The sequence below is a fragment of the Lissotriton vulgaris genome, chromosome 1_1 (assembly GCF_964263255.1).
Source record: "Lissotriton vulgaris chromosome 1_1, aLisVul1.2, whole genome shotgun sequence".
Classification (NCBI taxonomy): Eukaryota; Metazoa; Chordata; class Amphibia; order Caudata; family Salamandridae; genus Lissotriton; species Lissotriton vulgaris.
In genome coordinates this window covers 796,570,988-796,596,128 of record NC_141685.1, presented here as the reverse complement: position 1 = coordinate 796,596,128, position 25,141 = coordinate 796,570,988, and the positions used below count along the sequence as shown (strand labels likewise).

At 44.6% G+C, this 25,141-nt stretch overlaps 1 protein-coding gene across 1 annotated transcript in view; it reads left to right on the top strand.

Moving 5' to 3' along the window:
* Window positions 1-25,141, top strand: part of BRINP2 (BMP/retinoic acid inducible neural specific 2) — a 222,705-nt gene that overhangs the window by 116,578 nt on the left and 80,986 nt on the right. The window contains exon 2 of the mRNA XM_086956543.1: window positions 15,208-15,521. Coding sequence (XP_086812669.1) covers window positions 15,283-15,521 — 239 coding nt within the window. The 5' untranslated portion in view covers window positions 15,208-15,282. The remainder of the gene's footprint in view (window positions 1-15,207; window positions 15,522-25,141) is intronic.

Here is a 25,141-nt window from a genome sequence, read left to right as displayed (position 1 = left end):
ACTATGTAAATTATCCAAATTTGAAGTCATAGTTTGTACATTTGTATTACATGGTTATTCTCAAAAGATTATATGGATCTGGCTTTCCTGGGCCTACGTTGGACACCTCTGCTTTAAGAGATTTTATCGGTAACGGTGTTACATTTTGAAAAACTATTACGGCTGTGCGATTTGAGGGCTGCAGATATGGAGATAAATGGTATGTAGAATGAAAGGACATGGAACTGGTACATAATTACCTACTGAGGTTTCCCTACTTTTGTTTTTAAGTGGGAAATGAGAATAGCACGCTGAAGGAATTTGGAGCAGACCAAACTGGAGGTGCAGATCACTTCTTATTTCATAGAAGTAAGGAAAACTGTAAGGCAATGCCCACAGGTAGATGCAGAGAAGATGAAGGGCTCTTCTTTGAGAGTGAGGCTTGGGAGTAATTGCAAGCCGAGGGAATCAATATTCCTGAGAGAGAATGGAGATCTCTGCGGACAGTCTGCTGTGGTCACAAGAAGCATGCCACTGGTGACTGCACTGGAAGTGCCAAAGTGCAGGCATTGGGCCTGGGCGTGAAAATCCACTCTGCTTGTGGAGTTTTTCCCACTCCATGCTCCAATCACTGCACAGAGTTCCGAAAAACCGTGTTTTTCCTCACTTGCAATCTCCTATGTTATGTTGGCAAGCGCAAGTGGGGAAAATCTTACTCCAGACCACCTCCCAGAGAGATTTCTCTATGCAGGCAAATGGTCATTTCCGTTCTCTTTGAGAAACCTTCCGTTCACGTTTAGGAAGCTGCCTCGAGTAGAATATCTACTCGAGCGGCAGAAAGAAGTAGCGCCCTATTGCGCTGCACGTGGTGCCGTTTGCGCTGATTTTACAGCGCAGGACAAACACCTGGTGCTAAAAATCAGCATGAACAGTGCAACCTAACACACTCCATCACTTGTGGAATCCCACGTAGCGCAGCAATTTTTTGGTCACTTCGCGGAACTCTGCAAACTCTGCCTAGGCCTAGCAGGCATAAGAGTTTTCCTTGAAGTATCCATTGGACAAGAGTGTTAAAACGGATACCATTAGCAGATTTAGGTAAATTGAGAATTCACCATCTAGGGATCAATGTAAGTGGGTCAGGAGAGTTTATGACCACAGGGACATCCATAAAATTGATTTGTTGAATAGGGAATCTATCTATGAATCAAGCAAAGTTATTTTTGTGATTAATACAATTCCTTTGCAGTAAACAATACACAATAATAAATATATCTATTAACACCTTAGATGCGGCGCAAATATCCCCCCCCAGTGCTGCGCTGTCCATTGGAACTAGTGCTGAATGGACGTCCAATGGTCGTGCGCAGCACTGGGGAGGTAGTGCTGCCGTCGGCCAACGCCCCGACGCAGCACTTAAGAGTTTAATTTCATACATCACATTTTCCTTCAAAGAAATAGTTTTATATTTTCTTTTCCGACTCTAAATCTGAATATTTAAAAAAACGACATTTACTTAGAAAAACGATTACAAATGCGCCTTTTGTTTGCTGTATCACTAAAGACAGACTAAGTCCCCCACACCTAAAGTGAAGAAATATTAATATATTAGACCCTTCTTATTTTTGTGATCCTCACTTATACGTCTCCGCTATCATCCAAATAAATACTTAACTAAGACCACCACTGCTACATTAGGATACTCTTCTTCTAACAGGACTAGTGCACTATCTATGTCATGTCTGTCAACTTTTGGTAACCCCTTTGAACACAACACAGACCATCTTGGATTCAGGTACCACTCAGATATTGCTTGAGGCGATGAGGCATGTGTCGCATCCTGTTGGCTGCCGCAGTGCACCTACAATGGTGCCCAGGAACTGATATCTATCTACTTGTATCCATTGCTTGTCTGCCATCTATTTGGATCACATAGTGCAAGGGCATTCATCACAGGTCCAACAGTCAGATCTTCAGAACATTCAGACAGGAACAAAAAACATACAGTTAATCAGAAAGGGAATAATTTACATATTCTATAATCATGCAGAAAATCTGCCTTTGATCTAATTCTCCAGGATTTATGTTGGATATTTCGGGGCTAGGAACACCAAGGGCTAGGCAATAAGAAGAATATGGCATTATTAAAATTGAGGGGCAAATGACTAAATGGGATTTTGAGGAAGAGGGAGACCAGATGCTGGGTCTGTTTTTTTTTTATACTCTTTATTGAGATTTTTTTTTACAATTACAATACAGGATCCTAAATTGCCAGTTCTTTTTTACGTTTACCACAGCCCTTTCTTTTGTAAATGGCTACCTCTAAACTACAGGTAGCCAACAATCGAGATCTCCATTGTTGGCTCACCGGTGCATTTGTATCCAGCCATGCTGACGCAATACATATTCTAAAGACAGCCATTGCAATGAATATCAGCCCTGGGTCTGTTTTCTAAAGATCTAAGAAAAGAGGAATGTGTGGACCACTTTCTTCAAAGTTGTCTGGTTTATGGATCTGAGGCAAAGCTCCATCTACACCTGCTCTGGAGTCGCATTGGTTGAATATCAGAATATTGTTTACAGAAATATTATCTGAAATAAGCACCCTATCTAAGGCAACCACATCCCTTCAGGTCAGCAATCACCTCCCTCCAGGTCCTTATGGACACTATGTCCGGTTTCAGGAATTTCCTTTACCAACCTAATGCATTGTGGGCGTTTAGCCTTGTGTTGTTTATCTGACCTGAATAGACTAACACAGCTGAAAACGATTTGTAGGTGAAAAGTTGAGGAATGAAGACAATGTCCATCATGGCTTAAAGTGAGGCAGTCACTCTATTATGATCCTAAATATTATTTACAAATATGTCAATCTATGGGGTGTAGACTTTCTAGTATTGATTCCAGTGGTGGTTGATATTTTTGTAGACGATACTTAGGAGATGATTTTTATGGCATATGAAATTCTGAAAATTATATTTTGTTACCATATTTTTACAATACCAGAACACAGCAGACAGCATTGCACTTATTGCTTTCAGCCTAGTTTAATTTAGCTAACCAAGGGAAAACCAGTCATTACATGAAATAATGCAACGGTGAAACAGCCAGTTTAAGGACATGCAGGATCTCAAGAATTCATTTTAGAAGCAGAGCTGCTCTGCCGGTGTCTCATTTGAATTGATTTGATTTTGCTATGATTTTTTGAGTGTGGCGTCTTGAATGCTGCAGTGAGTAAAGAGCACACAATAAAAAATCTGTTTTTCAGATTGTGTTTGTAGTTGGAACGGTGAACATCAAATACATTATTGTTACACTGAGTGTCCTTTGCTTCCACTTATGGTTCTTGATTGTGATCATGGCAAACATTTTACACGAAAAACCTTCGCTTGATAACATTTTTGCAAAGTTTGAACTTTTACTATTTGGAGCTGTGCTAGATGAGATCACCATGAAGCATGTGCACAAGCGCATAGCTGTTTAGAGACCGGTCCCCTGCCCTGGGTACATGTTTATGGTGCTTAAGGGTGAACTCTTACTGGGATCTTTGAACACTTATCGTATTCCATTTCTGGTGGAGATCAGCACCACATCTTCCTCCTATCTGTGCGGTCATCATGGTTATTACTGCTCTACCATCTGCCTTTATGTTGCATTTGATCATTTAGTACTAATTTACTAACTAATCTCTGTCTTGCATCAAACCCACTTTCTGCTCTCCTAATTCCTCCTAACACGCCATCTCCTTCTTTTATTTCCACCTGCTTTGAAAATTCATACGTTATGTTATGTTATGTTAAATTTGATTTATAAAGCGCGCGTACGCCCGTAGGCTTCATGGCGCTGTAGGAAGTTTTCTAGAAACACAACACAACAACAGAAGGACAAACTGAAACAACTAAGGATAGGCTTCTCTAAAAAGCCAGGTCTTAAAGGCTTGTCTGAAGGCCAGAATATCCTCGTGTGACCTTAAGGAAGCTGGCAGGGAATTCCAGAGGGAAGCAGCAAGAAAGTGAAAGGAGCTGCCGCCCTGACGTTGTTTCCTAACAACAGGCACCGTGAGCAGGCTTTTGTAACTGGACCGAAGGTTGCGAGAGGGGACATATTTAGCAAGCAAGTTGATGATAAATTTGGGGCCCTTTCCTTGTAGCGCCCTGAAGATGATGCAGCCGGTTTTAAAGGCAGCCCTCTGGGCTATCGGCAGCCAATGCAGATCTGCCAGGCCTGGTCTGATGGACTGCCATTTAGGAAGCCCACAGACCAGCCTGGCCGCCTGGTTTTGAACTAGCTGCAGCCTCTTGAGCTGCCCGGCTGGAAGACCCAAATATAAACTATTTGAGTAGTCCAGCCTAGACAGCACAAGGGCGATGGTCACCTGTATCAGGGCAGAGTGGGTTAGGAGATGGGCAATCTTTTTAATCTTGCGCAGCTGAAAAAAGCAGGCGGAGACAACTGTCCCTACCTGACTTTTCAAAGAGAGGTCTTCACTAAAGGTGACTCCAAGGCTCTTGACCGTGCGGGATTTGGAAGGGGGATTCCCCATCTCCGGAGGCCAAAATTGAGGTCCCCAACTGAGTTCACTCTTCCCAGGCAAGATTAGTTCAGTCTTGCCTGGGTTGAGTTTTAGGTGGTTAAGGCCCATCCACCTCTGGATATGAGCCATGACCTCCCTAAACTCAGTAACAGCGTCAGGCGAGCCTAGGGGGAGAATCAATTGCAGATCATCTGCATAGTTAAAGATCCACACTTTGAATTTCCTCAAGGAATACAAGAGGGGACGCAGGTATATATTAAATAGAAGGGGGGACAGGGAAGAGCCCTGAGGGACACCGCAGTCGTTCTTAATTCTAGGGGCTGTGAAAGTGCCCAGTCTCACTGCTTGAGTCCGGTCAGACAAAAATGATTCCACCCAGCTCAGGGCAGCACCTCTGAGGCCTGCCTGCCCGACACGGCCGACCAAAATGGTGTGGTCGACCGTGTCGAATGCAGCAGACAGGTCAAGGAGTACCAGTGCCTGGTGGACGTTCCTGTCTGCATTACACCGAAGTGTGTTCTGGACTGCCAGGGTTACCGTCTCGGTCGAGTGGCCTGGACGGAACCCAGCTTGGTTGGGCTCCAAAAACCCCGTGGTTTCCACAAAGTTGGAAAGACAGTTGGAGACGTGAGCCTCCAATATCTTAGATAGGAACGGCAACAGGGAAATGGGACGGTAATTTGATGAGTCCCGTGGGTCCAGACCCGTTTTTTTTATCAGAGGGATTAACAGGGCGTGTTTGAAACCAGTAGGTACCCTGCCCTGGGCCAATGATTTGTTTAGTAGAGGCAGGATACCCTGAGGAATAGTCTGACCGATTTCAGAAAAAATGTGGGGGGGGCAGATGTCATTTGGGGATCCGGACTTAACCCTCGCCAACAATGAAGAAAAAGTTTTACCATCGATGGCCGGGAAGGCATCTAGTACAGAGGGATTATAAAAAACGTCATCCAAAGGAAGTAACGTTGGGGAGCTAGCAATGCTCGACTTAATAATGACAATTTTTTCTCTGAAAAAGTTATTCAGGGAGTCACATAGCTTCTGCGTGGGAGCTATTGAGGGGGCTGTCCTGTCGTTGTCACAGAGTTCATTGACTATATTAAAAATGTCTTTGGACTTGTTAAGTGAAGATAAAATTTTTGTAGAAAAGTAGTTAAGTTTGTGTTGGCTTAAAATTTTTTGATATTTTTTCCTAGTAGCGCAGAAAATTTCCCTATCCTGTGGGGAATAAGTGGCTCTCCACTGTCTTTCTTTCTGTCGAACCCCTAGTTTAAGTGCTCTAAGTTCCTGGGTGAACCATTTGTGGGCATCATTACCTCTAATTTTAGACAAGTGTACGGAGGGGGCGAACAGATCTGCTGCATGGAGGAGCCAGGAGGACAGTGCCCTCTCGTCAACCTCCAAGTCTTCGCCTGATAGGGGAAGGGTATTGTTCAGCACATATACATACCTCATATATATTTTCATGGTGAACAGTTGGCTTTGTTACATTGTATTTCTGAGCCTAAATCAATTTTTATCCATTGGCACTAGATTTATCCAGATGATCTGGTTCTCCGTTTTAACATTTGTTGAATTGTTCATACATGATGTTAAATGTAAAAGAGGGGTATGCAGAGATATGACTACATATATGTATTTTTTGGAGTGGAGTGGTGTGGCTCACTGGTTAGAGGTGGCAGACCCAGAAGCAGAGGTCGGCCCGGGACCAGGGTTCGATTCCCGATGCGGCCGGGTCTTGGGCCATGGCCAGCTGACTCGATAATTCTCGCCTCGGTGCCTACTCCAACCATGGGTCCCACTCAGCAACTCTGGGCAATAGCTTGCTTAATCTCTACTAACGGCCCCATCAGCGCCAGGATGCTTGTCTTCACCTTGTAGATGCCCAGGAGGGACCATCTCACAGGGAAAGCCGGGATGGGTTCCCCAGGGGTATACAGCGCCGGGACGCCCCTTTGCTGGGGCAGCTGTGCGCTTTACAAGTATACGACATTTAACATTTAACATTTTGGTTCCTTAAAAAAAAAATCTGATTGCACCACCCCCTTCATCAGCCACTGGGAACAGAAAAAAACTTCTTACGGTTTAGAAGATATCGAAAATCGCACCTGATCCGCTCCTCTCATAGCCGGGGCTAAACTGGTGACCATGGACGTACCCCCTGAACCTTTATAGAACTGAACTGTATTGATTGCTCAGCCCTCATCATCAAGGTTTTTCCATCAGATGAGATTTTATTACTCTTCTTTTGCAGCATTTATCTTGGGCTATGTGGCTTCTGCCTCACCCGCATGTTATTCCTTTGCTATATTTTTTCACTGAATCGCCCCACCCGTCGGCACTCTGAGGGGACAATTCGCAGTTAGAGCACTCTCAAAAATCAATAAGTAAACTAATAGTATATAAATTCTAAAGACATCTTCATTCCATGAGACTCGGACACTAGGAACATGTTGTAGGTTTCATTTTTGATGGCCTTTACAGCGGCTCTATAAACTAGCTTGCTATAATCAAACCTAATACACTTGTCTTCCTGGAAGATGCTTACTGGCTATTTTACTGGTTGGATAGTGATTATTTTAAAATAGCAGGTTTTATCTAGTTCTGAAAAAAAAAATAGCAAGTTTTACGTCAGTTCAGGCTAGATTTCATATAGCAGTTATTTGCAAATACAATTGCAAAGTTTCTGCTTCTAACTCTAAAACCGTTTTCATGCTATCGTCTGCCACGCCAACCTTTCACTGATTTCAGAAACTGGCGAAGAAGTTCTAGGATTTACTTGCAATAGATTGAAGGGTGCTGGCTTGTGTAGGAAAGGCCCATAAGCCATCTGTGTCTTTCCCATTGAAGGTTGGAGTAGACCGATATTACTCCACCAGGAACGAGTGTGGTAATCGCTCTGTCTCCAAGCCTAGTCTGCTAAGCAACAGCGGACACCGGCTGAGCTTACCAGGCAGAGCATTCCACACCTTGGCTAGAGATGTGCGAACCTCAACAGTCGTATGACTTACAACTTTGTCATTTTTTAAGAACTTTACAAGCTTCACAAACTGCAAAGCTTGTGAAGTTTAAAAATAAATGTGGGAGCTTTAACAGCCCTTTTTGGTGGCAGGGTGCCATTCCTGTTGCTATACAGGTTTTGTGCAGTGACTGGAATGTTACAGTTAGGTAGTTTTCCCCATCCTGTGTTTGTTGTGGTCATGAAAAAACACGACACCATGCACCACTAGCAATGTCCCTCGAGTCAAACCTCCCCCCCCTAGTGTCCCTGGCTGAATCTCCACCACTAAGGCTCCTTGCCCAAGACCCCACCTCTCAGTCGTGGCTGCTCCCAAAAATCAGTAGTGGGGCAGGGACGAGGGAACGGGGGGGGGGGGGGTAAAAATTTTTTTTAATTCACTTACCTGCAGGCCTGCTGGCTGGTGGCTGCCTCTCTTCCTGGCTTCTGTTGGAGCAGGAAGCAAGATAGGCTCCCTTAAGCCAATCACAACTCTGCAATGCAGTGTTGTGATTGGTAAGCACCCAGGCTCTCCTGAGTCATCACAACACTGCAATGCAGCCTTGTGATTGGTTTGAGCGCTGTGGTTCAGCGCTCAGATCGGGAGTGGAAGCCTGAGCATCTTCTCCACCCAGGCTGTAAAGCAGCCAGGGAGAACATGCAAAGTGCGCATGAATGTGTGGCCGGCCCCAGAGGTGGCCAAACATTTATGCGCACTTAGGTGGGTGCCACCACTACTCCCCTCTGCAGCCCAGCCTAGCCCACCCCACAAAACTGCTCCAGCTCCGAAAAATACAATGATAATAACATATAGGTATTATAATTTTATTTGTCCTTTTTGCTGTGCTGAAAAAAGGCAGAGGTACAATGCTCTTCTGCCTTAGTGGAGGAGCCGCCCCTGCCACCTCTGACTACCCCTACCCTCCCACAGCACCTTCCTAGTGTCTGGTGGTGTTAATGTGCTACAGTATGCTGTCCCAGAAGATGTCCTTTCATCAACAGCACATTGAGTCACTAATAACAGGCTGAGGAGGTTTAAACTAAGAGGTATAGCTCAGTCCGTGAGACTCGGAGATGAGAATCTCAAATTTCCCAAATAATAGAGCAGTGGGCTGCAGGGTGGAGGGGTGAGATGACCACGGTTTGAATGGGCAGTTTCCATACGGAACAGGTTCAGTACTGACTTGCATTATGCAAGCCTCTATCCAGAGTGGCACCGTCAGTGAAAAATAATGGATTGGAATCCTACCCCAGGCAATTGTTACTGCTTCATCCCATCACCTTCTGGGTGTTTAATTACGATTAGTATGCCAGGAAACTTGAGACTGACACAGCTTCCCAAGCATACTACTGCCAATTCTGAAAAGTAGTAAATTTGCACTCATTTCAGGAGAACTTCTATGCATGTAGATTTACTAGTTTTTAGGTCGAGTATACTTTAGTATATATATTAGTATATATTTATATGTGTATGTACTTTGTGGGCTCTGGAGATCAGCCCTGGGACTTGTCTGCTTCCGCTTAGGGACTTTTTTCTGTTCAACTGCCTCTATTTAACTGTCCTATTAAAAAAGGACCAGTAGAGGTCAGTAAAATACCAAAATTGCTTTCTGCTGAGGGACTTTCTTCTTCTAATTTTTCTGGCAACTGACTCTATTTAACTTTATTGACAGAAAATGACCAGCAGAGGTCAGTGAAATCCCAGAATCACTTCAGTATTCTCTAGATTCCAGTCCACAGACATTGTCTTCCACGAACACCCGTAGACAATAATACTTTTTTCAAATCTTGTATTTTCAGTGATATGACCACAGAAGACCCTGATTTTAAATTAAAAATGGAGCTTTGGACAATACCATTTTCCGCTGAAAAGCAAAATTTCTCTCCATGTGTTCCTTGGTGTGTCACGCAGTTTGGTGCTTTCTTTCCACCATGTTAAAAAACAGTAGATGTTTCAGCACCCAGGTTAATGTGCTGCATAGCTAAATACAAATAAGGTCCCAAAGGCGAGACCGAATGCATTGCAAATACTTGTTTGGCAAACCTCTCCCCATATATATTTAAAAGCCCAAAAAAATTAACACTTTAAAAACTCTTGCTGAAATGAGAATGATGACAAAAATTGGCAGACATAGCAAACCTAACTCGGGGCCAACTACCACACGAAGAATGCATTTGAAGGGTGTCACTCCCCAAAACTCCTAAAGAAGCTATACCCCTGCCCGTCCCACCTGGGCCTGGTAGTTCTCCCTGGGAACTCATGACTATCTTATCCTACAACACAGTGGCCTGGAGTACTTTTCCTTGGATTACTTATTTTAAATGTAATTTTTACTGCACACACTCTTCTTTGCCTCTACTACATGAAGCCTTGATGGTAGATTTGTCAAATTGGTGTATGTTTGCAGGTCTCCATGTTTCTAGTCCTTGCCTTTTACACGTCATTTTATCAAGTGATTGGTGTCCCAAGGCACTAAGACCAAGTTGCAAATGGAGAAGGGTGAGCAGGCAAATTAATGGAGCAAGCCAAGCCAGAGCCAAGCCATGGGGTTGGCTTCACAATAAGAGTCCGTGCACAAGGAGAGCCAATAAAATATTTAGTATTTATGTCTTACAACAAACATAATGTAAGAATAGGATACAATCTCTTCAAAATTAAAAAAAAAGTGTACTTCTTTAATCAGGGCTGTCTTAACAGCATTATAGGCCCCCAGGCTAAGCAGTGCACTGGGCCCTGCCTACACAACCACTCACAGGAATAAACATGTTTAACTGAAAATTAGTGTTAAATTCTGGTTTGCATGGGACCCCTATGCTCGCGGGGCCTGTGGGCAACTGCCTGGTGTGCGCATGCATTAAGATGGCACTGTCTTTAATGTGTGGAAGCATTCACACCTCAATACATCACATTATACCACTAGGAAAATAGGCTTTTATTAAAAGTGATAGTTTTTAAAAACATTCATGGCTCGCCTCCCACTGACAATGCCATCAGTGAACTAAGAGGCAAGTGAGTAGTCATGTAAATCCTAAAGGTGGCCTGGATTCTTATTATAGATGAAGCAACCTTATAGTCTAAATAGCGCACATCCTGAACTCAAATATTTAAAAGGGTACTCCTATATGCTAATAAAAAAAGAAGGCTATTTGAAATAAAACAGTTGTCTAGGATCACACAATTTGGATAAACAGGTATTCATTCCAGACTATCGGGTTTCACATTTTGAAATTCAGCAACCAGATGGGTATCCCTACCAAATATATGACGTTACAACGCAAACAATTACAACTCATGTTTTTACAACGCAGCTTTTACATCTCAACTATCATTACATCACTTGATTTTACAACGCATGCCATTACAACGCATTTTAAAAAACTACCATTACAACGCATTCCATTACAACACATACCATTACAAACATTCCATTACAACCCATAATACTTTTAAGGCAACAGTAGGTAAAGTGTTGGATAGTGTAGGGGTAAAAATTACTATTCCCACTCCAGTGAGTGCAACAGTAGGATAAGTATTGGATAGTGTACGGGTAAAAATAACTATTCCCACTCCACTGAGTGCAACAGTAGGATAAGTATTGGATAGCGTTCGCGTAAAAATTACTATTCCCACTCCAGTGAGTGCAACAGTAGGGAAAGTGTTGTAAGATGTAGGGGTAAAAATTACTATTCCCATCTACACCAAAACCCATACCCACCCTAAAACTAAAAAATCTCTAGTACTTACCTTATAATGCGTTGTAATGGTATGTGTTTTAATGACATGCGTTGTAGTAACATGCATTGTAATGGCATGCGTTGTAATGGCATGCAATGTAAAGGCAGTTGTGTTGTAACAGTTGCGTTGTAAAAGCAGTGCGATGTAATGACTGCTTTGTAATGGATGTTTCCCATTCCTGCCTCTGTCGTTCAGATCAAATGTCACTGTTTTCTAATTAATTCTTGGTTAAGGATGAGACAGTAGACGGACTTCAGTGAACCCGCACCAAACTATCAAGACAAGAATGCATTTACATGATGAGTGTCTCCCCCCTACCTCCACTTGAAGTTACCCCCTGTTTATACCTTTGCTGAAGACAGTTGAAACTTGCATGCTGTTGACTGGTAGCAATGTGTTGATTAAACTTTGGGCAAATCATTGAAAAGGCTCTGGTGTAGGAAAAAAATAAACTAAAGTCCCAGGTCCCAGTGGTGACCCAGCTGTTCTTTTAAAAACCTTCAGAAGAGTGGCCGAGGAATCTTTGGAGCAACCTTGTCAAATGGAGAATCAAGCAAACACAAGGAGATGATGGACAGAGAGCTGTAACTTTTTGGACACACCCCCAGTCACAGATCTGGGTTGAATCCATCATCGTCTTTAGCTCACTTCGCCAACCCAGTTAAGACACAGCTTTATGCAAATCAGTCTTGACCCTGTGCCTCATGGAAACAGTCCATCCCACACTGCCAAGGCAGGTCTTCCCTGAACCGTTAACATGTATCCTGGGACCGGTTTCGGGGTAACTCCCCTCATCGGCCAGGCTAGCTTGAATCCAGTGGCAAGGTGAGCAAGGTACCCACGTCTGGGCAGACCCTGTCAACTTGGGCGAACTAAGCAAACACAAGGAGATGATGGACAAAGTGCTAAAACTTTTTAGACACTCAAGCCAGCTTTAAGAGGAATTCAACTACTTCAGAAAGTCGCGTATATTCAGATTAGATATAGTATACATATAGGTATGTTGGGTGTGGCATAAATCAATGTTTTACAAATTAATCCCATAGAGATACTTGAGAGAAACGTTACTTCCCAAACTAAGGTATGCTTACTTGAGGTTTAGGGTACTTTTGTTTTCAATTGTAAAATTTCAGCTGTGGCTGGACAGATAGTATACCTAGTGTATTTTCTTTCAAATGTGTGGGGTGGGCACAGAAAACTTGACCCACATATTGTTTCTGTACATGGAGTTGAATGAACTTTGCTCTAAGTTTTTAATGTCCAATTGCATGGCATAAAATAGTTTTCATGAGTTTAAAAGCCCCACATCTCTGTTTTTAGGGTGAAACTAATCAGATTTGTGGTAAAATCACTAGCTTTTTAGTTTATTGGAAACCTTTGGATCTGTTTAATATTATGGACAATGTGTTGGATTGAGATTATATGACTATTATAGGCATTTATGTTTATGTATGAACTGTAATGATTTTTTAAGGCAAAACCTCTGTAATTAACTTGGTTTCATTCAAAATTGAGGAATGTGTTTGCCACATATTTGTAATGGTTTTAGTTAACCCTCCAAATAGAAATATAATTCTCTAGTTCATATCGGGTATAAATATATTAAAAAGAAAAAGGAAAACAATTTATATTATATTAATCGGCCAATAATTTCCTTTGTTTGACAGCTGGTGCTAAAAAGGTAGCAACAGAGAAACCGGTATAAACATCAGGCAAAAATTGCAAATACATCAAAGCTGGAGAAACCTGCTTAAAATTCATACTTCTTTGCAGTGGAACAATCAATTCAAGCCTAGGCTTTTTGTAAAAGCCACAGAACATGACGGCGTGCATTGTGTCCTGTGGGAATTACCATCACAACCAAAAGGGCCGGGATGACTATAAATCAGACTAGGGTTAACAATCAACAATAAGTGATGAGACATGTTAAGCCTAAAACGAGGTAATGAACAAGGAAAATAGGCATTTAGAACGAACCAAAAGTATGGTTCCATGACAAAAGTAGTCGGTAAAATGGTACAACCACTCACTGAGGGTTTAATTAACTCCTCCTCCTCCTCCCTTAACCCCTTCCACGCTGATGACGAGTTGGGCTCGTCATGCGTAGCCTCCTCGCACGCTGATGACGAGCCCAGCTCGTCACGTAACATGCGCTTTTAAAAATCTCAGCGTACGAGCATGAGGTTAAGTATTGTCTCCACCTCAAGTAGTTTGTGCGAACCCACACAAGTCAGCCTTTGCAATCTTGTCAGAGTTATCAAAAGGTGCTACCTTTTTAGTTCAGGAGCAGCCGGCACGGGCTGGGTATGGGGTCCTAAAAACATACGTCTTCGCCGCACTTCGCCTCTGTTGTCCACTGTTGTCTCTCCTTGCCGGTGTACCAGGAACAGAAAGCACCCAGGCTGAGGCTCCCTTGAGGCAATCACAATGCTGCGTGATTCGGCGCTCAGCTAGGGAATGAGAGCCTGGGCATGTTCTCCACCCAGGCTGTAATGCAGGCTGAGTGAAGATCATGTAAAGTGTGCATGACTGTTTGGCTTGCAGATGTGCTGCTAAAAGACATTCACACTGACGAGGCAAATAGCTCAGGCATTGCAGAGATCTATTGGCTTTGCCAATGCTTGTTCAGTGATGACGGGTCTTGCTGAGCGAATGTGGAAGTGATAGTGGAGCTTTCAAATGAAGCAAGGATGTGGCATTTTGGCCAGAACTACTAACAGGGTAACTTGGGAGCCAGGTGCGAATCTCGAGGTCGGCTGAACAATATGGGATGTTGGGCAAATCACTTACGCTTACCCCTGCCTGTGACAGTAAATATTTCACTGTGTAATCAAATTTGTGAGCGCTTAAAGCGCTCCAATACCATCAGCTGGTGTTAGCACTACGGCAAGATGGAGGACGGAACAAGTGCTCCAGTACAATTGTTCTGTGCAAAAAAAAATTGCTGCAGCGATGAGGTAGGTAGTGAGTGGGGCAAGGGGTCAAGCAGGAGGGGATGGGGAGATGGGCAAGGAGCGACGGGAGAGCGTGGAGGAAAGCAACAATGAAGGGGAAAAAATACCTTAGTTGAAGCAGGATCAGCAACAAAAATGATGGTGTCATTGTGTAATATGGTGCTTCAATACCATTGCCTCACGTTCGCACTAAGGCAAGACAGAGGACGGAGCGAGCACTCCAATACCATTGAATCGGTATAAAAAAAATGTGCAGTTCGTGTTTTAACATCTTTTTAAGATATGCATTTGTTTATGAACACACACACATGCATTTTAGTGGTATGTGTGCATGTGCACAAGGGTGACTATGGCAAGACGGAGAACTGAACTTGCGCTCCGATACCATCGGCTCGTGTTTGTGCTATACAAAATGAAGGAGGGGGTGAGAACTCCAATACCATTGTATCGTGTAAAAATACAAGTGCTGTTCATGTTTCAATTTTTTTTAAAGGAATGCAGTATTCATTGCACATGTGAATGTATTTTTGTGGTATTTCTGTGTGTGTGTGTGTGTGTGCGCAAAGGGTGATGACTTGAAAACACAAGTACTCCTAGGGAGTGCTTGAAAACAAAGAATAAAATAGCTCTGCGAACCGAGAGCAGTGTAAGGGGACATGTACTTGGTCCCTGCGTTATGGGAGGGCTGAACAAAAGAAAAGGGCATGCCGCCCGCATGCCGCGACGAATGGCATCAAAGAAAAAGAGAGCAACGCTGAAGTTTACCAATGGAGGCCTGTAAGCCCATTGATAGAACACAACACTTCTCTTCTAGACAGCATATGCGATGTCTAACCGAGACCTAAAACTTAGCTTCACCGGATAATGGGGGCAAGTTAAAGGCTTTGATCCAGAATCTTAGAATGTTACTTCTTATCCTGTACATGCTGCTTTTCATCGTTTGAAATTTGTGACCTAGCAGACAACTATGTCTCTAACTATTTCCTTTTTTCTTCCCTCAACACAGGAGGCGGGGCCGGCCCCGAGCGGGAGCGGGCACCATTGGGCGAGATAATGAAGACTCCTCCCCTGCAGGAGAAGCATGAGGTGGCAGAGGATCGCTCCCTGTGATTGGGGCTGGCCAATGCTCCTATGGGCATCCATCAAAGTCTGCTGTGTCCTGGCCATCGCGGCCATTCTCACCAGCCAAAATGCTGCTGCCGCGAGGGCCTCACTGGACTGGCTGCTCACCGACCGCGGGCCCTTCCACCGTTCCCAAGAGTACACAGACTTTGTGGAGCGCCACCGTCAGGGATTCACCACTAGGTACAAGATTTACAGGTGAGCGATTGTAATCGCCAATTGCATAGTGCTCTTATGTGTCCTAGTAACACCTAACAAAAGGTTCAGGTACACAGTTTCAATAGCAAACTACAAGTTAATACAACATTTTTTTGTTCAAGTGAAAGAAAAGAAGGAAAAAAGAAGCCTATGTTTCAAAACCCATTACAAAAAATACTCATAGTTTATTAGACATATAATTTCAGATAAAACACATTACAAATCAAATGAACGCTCATAAGAAAGTGTTGGCAAAACTAAGACAACCTAATTCATATTACCAAACACGTGGCTAACATACAAACATTACATATATAGGAGAGACAAAAAAAACAAATATAATGTGTCTTTCACAGTTTGTGGCCACAGAATGCGTCAACGGCGTTTCAACCGCTGGGTGACTATGCGGTCATCATCAGGACAAACAGTGGTTTGAGCGTTTTCAATAACAATATTAAAAGCAGACCATTCAAGTTTTGAACGGCAGGTGCAGGACGTTAAAATTTGTTGAATAAATCACAGGTCCACATGACACAATTCGAGGACTGATAAATAAGCTTGCATGCGAGTGTATCCTCAGTACAGCAAGAAGTCCATAGGGAGCATTTAATTATGACCCAGCGTTTGCCCAATTAATCGGCATAAGTCCGCGGGTCAGACAGGATAATTCACAGCACTGTTACACACAGCAACCTAGGTACAAGATTTACAGGTGAGCGATTGTAATCGCCAATTGCATAGTGCTCTTATGTGTCCTAGAGCAGCTTTGGATACAATGTAAACAAATTGTTAACCTAATATCTTATGTACCGCTAGTCACCTGGTTTCATGGAAAATGCACTTTTGTCACCTGTATAGTAACTGTACCTTGTGTTAGGGAAGCTTGCCTATGCTTTATCAGTATTGTATGTTAGTGAAGCTTGGTGAACACCTTCAAACTCAATAAAAATATAAATATAGGAATGATCAAGGGTAGGGGGAGAGCACAGAGTAAAGGTGGGAGTGCAGAGTGCATGCGGCACAGGGCCCTAGGGGGCGAGTGGAGGGTGCACCGGAATCACAGGGTACCAGTGGCAGAGCTGGGGCCAAAGGGAGGATGACATCTTGCATAAGGAGAAAGGTAAGGTGCAAGAGGGAGTAAGGTAGAGTTCAAGAGAGTGAAAGGCAGAGTGCAAGAAGTAGAACAGAGTGCAAGAGTGGAGGACAGGAGCCATGGTACAAGGAGGAATGCAGTGTGCAAAAGTGCACATTGACAACAGCAGTGCCCTCCTTCCCCCACCACACACATTCAGAAAGGTGTCACGGTGGGAGTGGTGTTGAGGTATCAAACCAGAAGAGTAGGGGGCACACCCCTTAGCAACATAGAGTAAAGATGTGCAAAATTCAAGTAGCATGCTTTTGTGTAATTACATAAAATGTCAGCAAAATATAAGAAAATTATGCCTAATTATGTGAAATGCGAGTCTGTCACTTTGTACTATGTTTTAGCACGAGATGAGATAGACGTGAGGATGAATTTTGCACTAAAAAAGTGCAATACAACAAAAGGACCAGTAACAGCCACTCATTTTCTGTTGCTCCTGTGTGTTTGTGGTACATTTTTGCAGCAAACAGATGTCCAAAGTATTTTTTTACTGCCAATATTGTGAATTTATCTGAAAAGTCGTGAGGAGTATTTTGGGGAATTCAGCCTAGCAAACTTAATTCAAAATTACAGAATTGTGTGAATCACACCAGCATAATTTGACTTTCACTCCGACCTAGTGTGGAGTCTAAAACATTCCACTCATAAGAGTTGCTAGCAGTGGCATAGCTTTGGAATTGTGGCTATACCAGCAGGAGAGGAAAGGTCCTGGCAGCCAAGTGCCTAGAGAGCATAGAGAAGTGCCTGGGAAGCCATTGTGCCCAGGAGTGTGATTGGCAGCAGTGGAGATGGAGACGCTACAGGAGGGACTTGCTTGGCAGGCAGCAGCAGGGAGGGTGTCTTTCGCCACTAACGCTCCTCTGGACTGAGGCAGCCCACTGACCTTGCCTTGGGAAGAAACTGCTCACTAGAAACCCATCCATTTCTCATAGGTCACTGAGGTCTTCAGCCACTTAGTTCTGGCTCCAGCTCGCTGAGCCGGACAGGTAGAGGCAGTCACTCAATAGAAAGAAGCACCCCCTCTGCTATTTATCACTGTAGCCTGGAGATGAGCAGCATGCAGGGGAAGCAGGGGAGAGGCACAAAACGACAGGAGGACCGCTGGGCGGGCAACGGCACAGGTAAACCGAAGGAAGGTGGCACCAGGGGGATGTAGGGGTGGGGTTTGGTCTGGTGGTGAATGGTAAAATCAGAGCATCCATTTCTATTAGGGTGGTGTGAATCTGCATAGTGAAAACAACGTAGCTGTGCCTTAAAGTGCATGGACACACCAAGACAACTGTCATCAGTGTAGTAATATATAGGTAAGTATAGATTTACTATTCTTAACTCCACACCTACTTTGTCGCTGATATAATATTCTTCGCAATATAGTGGTAGTCGATATTGTGAAGTGGATAATGTTTCGGGTCCATTTTTTTCGGATGAACTGGGGCGGCTCCTCCGTAATTGCAGAGGAGCGTCACCCCACTGGTCAAAGTCAGTTACAGAAAAACAAAATGATAAACAATAAAGTGACTGACTAAGCTGATGCCAGTGTAGCGTGGAAACAGGCCATGGCCGGGGGAAGAGTGATGGGCACTGTAAAGTGCGCATGTCAGTTTGACCGGCCGTCTTAGGCCGGCCACACCGGCATGCACACTTCTATTCTCCAACCCAGCAATGTTGCACAGCTGGGTTGGAAAAACAGCACAGACTCCCATGCCCTGTCTGAGCGGCAGACCAGGCCGTCCAGACCGATCCTGGTGCTGCTCTCATGCTAGGTATAGCACGAGAGCAGCGCTTTGATTGGGCGGGGAGCCTGTGCTTTTGCAGTGACGCCAGGGAGCCACAGAGGCGTCCATCCGCCCAAATCCCCCACTTTACTTTTGCGGTGGCCGACACTGCATATGAGAGTTCTGACACACAACCCATAGACACGGATGTAGGAGACTTGTGCGTAGGGCTCCTCTGCACCATACGTCGCTGCAATGAGTCTCCGGCATCTTATGACGGCACCACTAGAAGAGAAAACTCAAGAAGGCTCTCTGAGAAAAGGTTTAGCAGAGCCTGAAGAGGGGGTGGGGAGGAGAGAAGGTCAAAGAGCAAAGGGAATGGAAAGATAGTGTGAATGAGAGAGGATGCATGGAATGAATGTATGTGCAAGCAGTGGAAGGAGGGGAAGCTTGTTACAGAGCAGGGAAGGAGAGCGGGTCTGAAAGACAGGGCAGGAAGAGATGTTTTTTTTAAAGAACTGGGAAGAAGAGAGGGCTAGTGGGGTAATGGGAAAGAAAAGAGGGCTAGCGAGCGAGAGAGAGGGGCATATGAGAGGGTGCACAAGAGAAGATGGACAGGAGAGATGGGGTGCGAGTGAGAGGGCCAGTGAGAGATGGGGGAAAAGCGAGGGTCTGTAACAGAGAAGCCCAATGAAAGAGTGGTTAAGAGGAAGGTCGGTAGGAATGGATATGTGGCCCGGAGAGGATACTTGTGGAGAGAGAAAAAGAGACGGCCAGTGAGAGATCAGGAAAGAAACGCAGGCCGGGGAAACATGTTGGGGAGAAGAGAGGTCAGTGGAAGAGAAAGAAGAGAAGATCTGGGTGAAATTGTAGAAGACATTTGAAAAACTGGAATGGGACGGACCGGAAGAGCATATGATGAAGGGGAAAGAAGAGTAGGGAGAGAGGGCGACTGAAAGGTGAGGAATAACGGGGGCGTTGGGGGGCTTCCTGAGATGAATAAGAGGATGAGCAGGAGAGACGTCCAGTAACAGAAGGGGAAGACGGAGAAGGAGGGGATAGAAAGGCGAGATGTGCAAGAGTCGCCTGAGGTTTGGGTGACAAGGAAAGAAAAAGCAGGAAGAAAGGAGAGGAAACACCTGCCATAGAGGACGGAAGACAAGCAGATGATTCCTAAAAACACGGAGGGTTTGAGGGGGAGATATATAGGGGAATGGTAAAAATGGAGATGCGAAATAGGAGAAGCTAGAGAAAAACTGTACCTAAGTAAAGCAAAGAGAGGAAGCAAAATGGAGGCTGGTGGAAAGAGGCTTCAAATCGTAAGAAGGGGGAGAAAATGAAGGGAAGAATGACAGAGGAGAGGAAAGTCAGTGAGTGGGGGAGAAAGAGAGGGCAGCGGAGATGGGGTTAAGTGACATGACGGTAGCTCGAAGAGACAAGGTGAAGAAGGGCAGCGGGAGAGAGGCGATAATGCTGTAAGAACACGTGACAGGCGAGTGTGTGGGAGAGAAGCGCGTGACCCAGCGAGCGCAGGCGACGCCCGGCCTTCAGTAAGAAATCTGGAAGGAGAGGGGACCGGGCCTGGAGTTGCCCTGCCAGGGCACCGTGTGCTGCCAGGCTCCGCCAGCTGCTGCCCGCCCACAGTTCCAGCAGCGCTGGGTGGTTGCCATGGGACTCGCAGCCTCAGGGGGCCGAGTGATGTCTTGTTTCCAGAGGTAGTGACACCCCCGGGCCCTGGGCCTCTCTAAGGACACTCTGGTGACGGAGGCGCAGCGGATGGAACGGCTCTCAAGGGCATGGGGTGGCGATGACGGAGGCGTCTGCCCGTCTGCCAGCTCCTTTGCCATCCACGGCTTACGTATCCTGTATGTCTGCGTATATTCCCTTTTGAGGCTTCTATTCTGGCTTGAGGGGTTACACCGGGTCGGCTCCTCCGCTATGGCGTAAAAGCGTCGCCCCCCACCACCCACCCCCCTCCAGCTGCCTCAAAGCGGCAGGAAAGGGAAAATAAACCTACAATAAACACTTTTTATTGACGTTTTATTTTTCCTTTCCTGGCAGAGTCTTTGAGGGTGGGGCCAGTAGGGTGACCAACTGGCATTGGTGTAAATTCAGGACGGCGAGTGTAAAAATTCAGGACAAATGGTCAAAATTCAGGACACAAATTCAGGACAGGAGGTCAAAATTCAGGACAAAACTTCATGACAATTGGATAAGTTTTACAGACACATCAGAGGTCGCGCAATGGTATATAAGTAAGCCCAGCCATATCCAAACATATTCAACCATTTGCAGACCTATCCATCATTCATGTATCCTTCCATCTATCCTTTCACTCATCCATCCCTTCATCCATCCTTTATCCATCCATCCACCCTTTCATCCTAGCCATCTGTACACTCATCCATCCACTCTTCTACCCATCCAGCCATTTACCCTTTCACCCATCCAGCCATCCTTTCTCTTACTCATCCATCCACCCAGTCACTCATCCTTCCAACCATCCACCCTTTCAGTCATCCACCATCATCCCTTTCTCTCTCCATCGTCCCTTTCACTTAGCAATCCTTCCTTCCTTCCATCCATCCACCCACCCATCCATCCATCTACTCATCCACTCATGAATCCATCCATTGACCCTATCACTCATCCATCCTTTCTCTCATCCATTTATCCTTTTACTCCTTCAATCATCTATTCATCCTTTAGTCCACCTACCCTCCCTTTCACTCACTCATTCATTCTTACATCCACCCTTTCACTCATCTGTCCATCCATTCACCCTTGCACATATCAATTCATCAATCCATCCATCATTTCATTCATCCATCCACCCATCCACCCACTCACTCATCCACCTTTTCACTCATCCATCCTTTCACTCATCCATCCACCCTTTTACCCATCCAGCTACCCTTCCACCCATACATCCAGCTATTTACCTTTTCTCCCTTCCATCCTTCCACCACTCATCAATCCATCCATCCTCTTTTATTATCCATCTATTCAATCTTTCATTCATCCATGCACCCTTTCACTAATTCATCCAGCCATCCTCCCATCCCTTCACTTACTCACTCGCCCACCTTTTCATATTCATTTTGAGCTGAGCCTTTTTGAGCTGCAGAAGCCATTACTGGACTGGAACAGAAGCCACCCAGGGCAGAGACAGGATCCACCACAGGTGGGGGGGGGGTGGAGGGGGACAGGAGCCACCACTGGGGGGAGGGGGGTGGGAAGGAGGGGGACCAGGATCCACCAGGGTGGGCACAGGGGTGGGCATGCAGTATCCTTGGTCTCTTCCAGGGTGGAGTAGGGCTCCTCACCCCCTCCTGGACAAGACAATGAGAAGTCAGTCTCTCTTTCCAAAATGTTACTTTTACCAGCCCCCACTGTGATGTACAGTACTTAAAGGAGATACTCCGAGAGAACAGATTTAACTGTTGGTCCTCCTTACTTTGTAAATCAGTGTGGGTGCAATTGTGCCATTTCTTTATTTTATTACATTAAAGACTGCATGTTTGAAGAAATGAGGTTTGTTTACAATTTGGTGACAGTTATTAAGCTCTGTGCTGTGATGAGAACCACGTGCTGCCTTGGTGTAATCCAGATGGGTTGTAGGATGTTTGGGGCCCTGCGCAGAAAGGGAATGTCTCACACAAATTGCAGATACAAGACACATTCAGGGCTGTTTGCATCTCAATATGAATGAAACTTTATTGTATAGTTATTTAAAACCATTACAAAAATACAATTATGATAATAGCGAAGACACAGAAAATTTACACGAATGTGAGAGTAATAAAATTTAAAAATGAAGATAAAAGCAATGTCTTTCTGGGGTAAAGAATAGCAGTTCCAAGTTCAAGATTTTGCCAATGTTCCTTGCTTTTTCTCAAAATGTTCAATAAATTTGATTGACCTACAAATGAATTGCGGGTCTGTGGTGCATAATGTTTGTATAATCGCAGACCTGCAGGTACGTATTCCATACTGCTTGAACTTGGCTTTCAACCAATTCCGACGTTCCTGTATAAGAGCCGGGCAGATGCAAATCAGGTGGATAAGGTCTTGTCTTGCTGCACCACATAGCCCGCACCCTTCCATTTCTTGGGACTTCCACTTAGGATGCTCGGCATTAGTTGGCAGACTTCCCAACCTTATATTAAGGTATCTGCGTTTGATATAGGGCGAAAAGGCCAGGTCCAGGAAGTGCGCCGGCACTAATTTTTTGTATGATTGGATAGTCATCCAGGCATGTGAACGGAGACTGAAAGCTATTTTGTCGTCCAACAATGAGTGTTTAATGGCTGCCTTCCTGACCACCTGTTTGAATGAAGGTACTTGGAGCTTGGATTCCCAGAGTCCCGCCAGCTTTGTTGATTCCATTGACATTTTAAGGTACTTGGCATGGTTAGAGTTTGGACATTTGATGATGGTTTCCCACATAGCACGATTGATCATGATCTCTTGGTGCATCCAGACATTGTACCAGAATGTTATGGACTCATACTTCCTCAGCAGCACTTGCGATTTCAGGCCTAGTTCCAGTCTTACCTGAGCCGGGGATGCTTTACTTGGTAGCGCGAAGACACGCTTATAAATTTTCATTTGTACTTTATCCAAAAGTTGTGCGCTCTTGCCATGGTGCAATATGCTCCCGTAAGCTATCGTTGGAATTAGTTTAGCTTTCATTATTGTTAACAGTGGTGAGACCAAAGGACCTTTGAGTTCGGTTGCTAATCTCATAAAGGCGTGCATTAGGGCCGTGCCCTTCTTTTCCATGCTGTTAAGTTGTGCCTGGAAATTAAGACGCTTATCCAGCAGTATCCCAAGATACTTGTAACTTCCAACCGCTTCCAATTTGACATTGTCTATTGTAAAGGTTGGTGGTGGTTTATGGCGTCGGGTTATGACCATGGTTTTTGTTTTCGCGCTATTTATTTCAATCATGTTCTGTTTTGTGTAGCGGGTCAGCTCCTGTAGTAGCCGATGCAGGCCTATTCGAGTCTGACTTAACAGGACCACATCATCGGCATAGGATAGGTGTGTTACACGAAGTGTGGCCAGCCGAGGAGGATGGGAGTTGATCTGATCAAGGCTTGCTGTTAAGTCGGCCATGAATAGATTGAAAAGGTGGGGAGCCAAAACACAACCTTGCTTCAACCCATCAAAGGTGTGTATCTTCCTGGTTAGCCTTTGCCCATTATTGATTTTTACCTGCATCCAGGTGTTACTATACAGGTCAATGATCGGCGTTAGAATTGACTCCGGCAGACCCTGCTTTTTCAATTTGGCCCATAGCAAATTCCTATTAACACGGTCGAAGGCCGCTTTAAAGTCGACAAAACAGGTGTATAGTTCTCGATGGTTGAGTAGACTGCTTTCGCCAATCAGGCACAGCGCCATTGCGTTAGCCATTGTACCAGTACCGCGACGAAACCCCGTCTGATTTAACGGGATCTTGCTATTCATGTCCGACCACTGTGTTAGATCCGCTAGCACTAAGGATGCATAGTATTTTGCCTCTGCATCGATCAGGGCAATTAAGCGGTAATTAGATGGATTTTTGCGATCTCCGCCTTTATAGATGGGGTTGATGATGGCACCCCTCCAACTTTCCGGGACCCGACCAGAGTTGCTAATTGTACGGAATAGGAGGTTAAATTTGCATGCCCAAAATTCGGGGTCCTCTTTATAGATCGCCTGCGGGATGCCATTTGGCCCTGGAGCACTCTCTTGCTTGCCTTTCTTAATTATAGAACATATTCGGTGATTGTCAGCTGACCACATCGATTGGTCCAAGCCCTCCACGCAATTGGACGTGACACTGTGACTGGAAAAAGATTTACTTTCCTTGACCTTGTATAACGTAATTTCGGGTACCATTGTAGTCATCATGGTCGGGAGTTCCACTGGTTTTACCGCGAATGTGTCGACTATATGTTGGACCCAGACATGTTCCGGGACACATGTCATGCTTATGGGTTGTGCTGCTCTGTTGATTGAGTTGATTTGCATCCAGAACGCCCTAGAGTCTGCTTTTTTAGTGTTATGCATTAATTTTGCCCAGAAGTCGTTGTGTTTGTTCATTTTTTCCATCCATACTAACTTTTTGTATTCTTTCCTAATCAACCGAACTTCTTGCCAGGTGCTTTGTTTTGTCTTTGAACCTTGTACCTGTCTTGTTAGCTTTTGAAGATGTTTCTTCATAGCTAAAGTAGTTATTGAAAATTTGGTTTTGGTCGTAGGACTGCTCTGCCTCCTGGCATTGCTGCTTGATTTTGGCAATCTTTCCAGGAAGTTAGCCCAGGTTTCTGAACAAAGATCACTCTCTGCCATAATCGTTTGTAATAAGTTCTTGGCGTCCAACGCTATTTGGGGTAGTGTTTTGCTTGTCCACTTAAGCCGCTTCAGGTTGATGGTTGATAGTTGTCCTGGTATTTTTGGAGCCTTTGTATACCTATTAGAGCTTAGTTTCATTTCAATATGTTGCATGGAATGATCACTGTCTAGAGTGCTGATTATTTGGAATTTTTTGACTAGGCTCATTAGGGGCAATGTTATTAATGTGTAATCCAGAGTTGAGTTTGTGACCTATGTATGTAGCAGCAGGAGGTTTATCATGCATCAATCTTCCATTTAATACCCGTAGACCGAGTCGTTCCAGGTCCCAAACCAGTTGCTTTCCCACTTGGTCTGTCCTCAAGGCCGATATAATCTCCTGGGATTCGACATTCCACATTTCATTTGCCACTGAG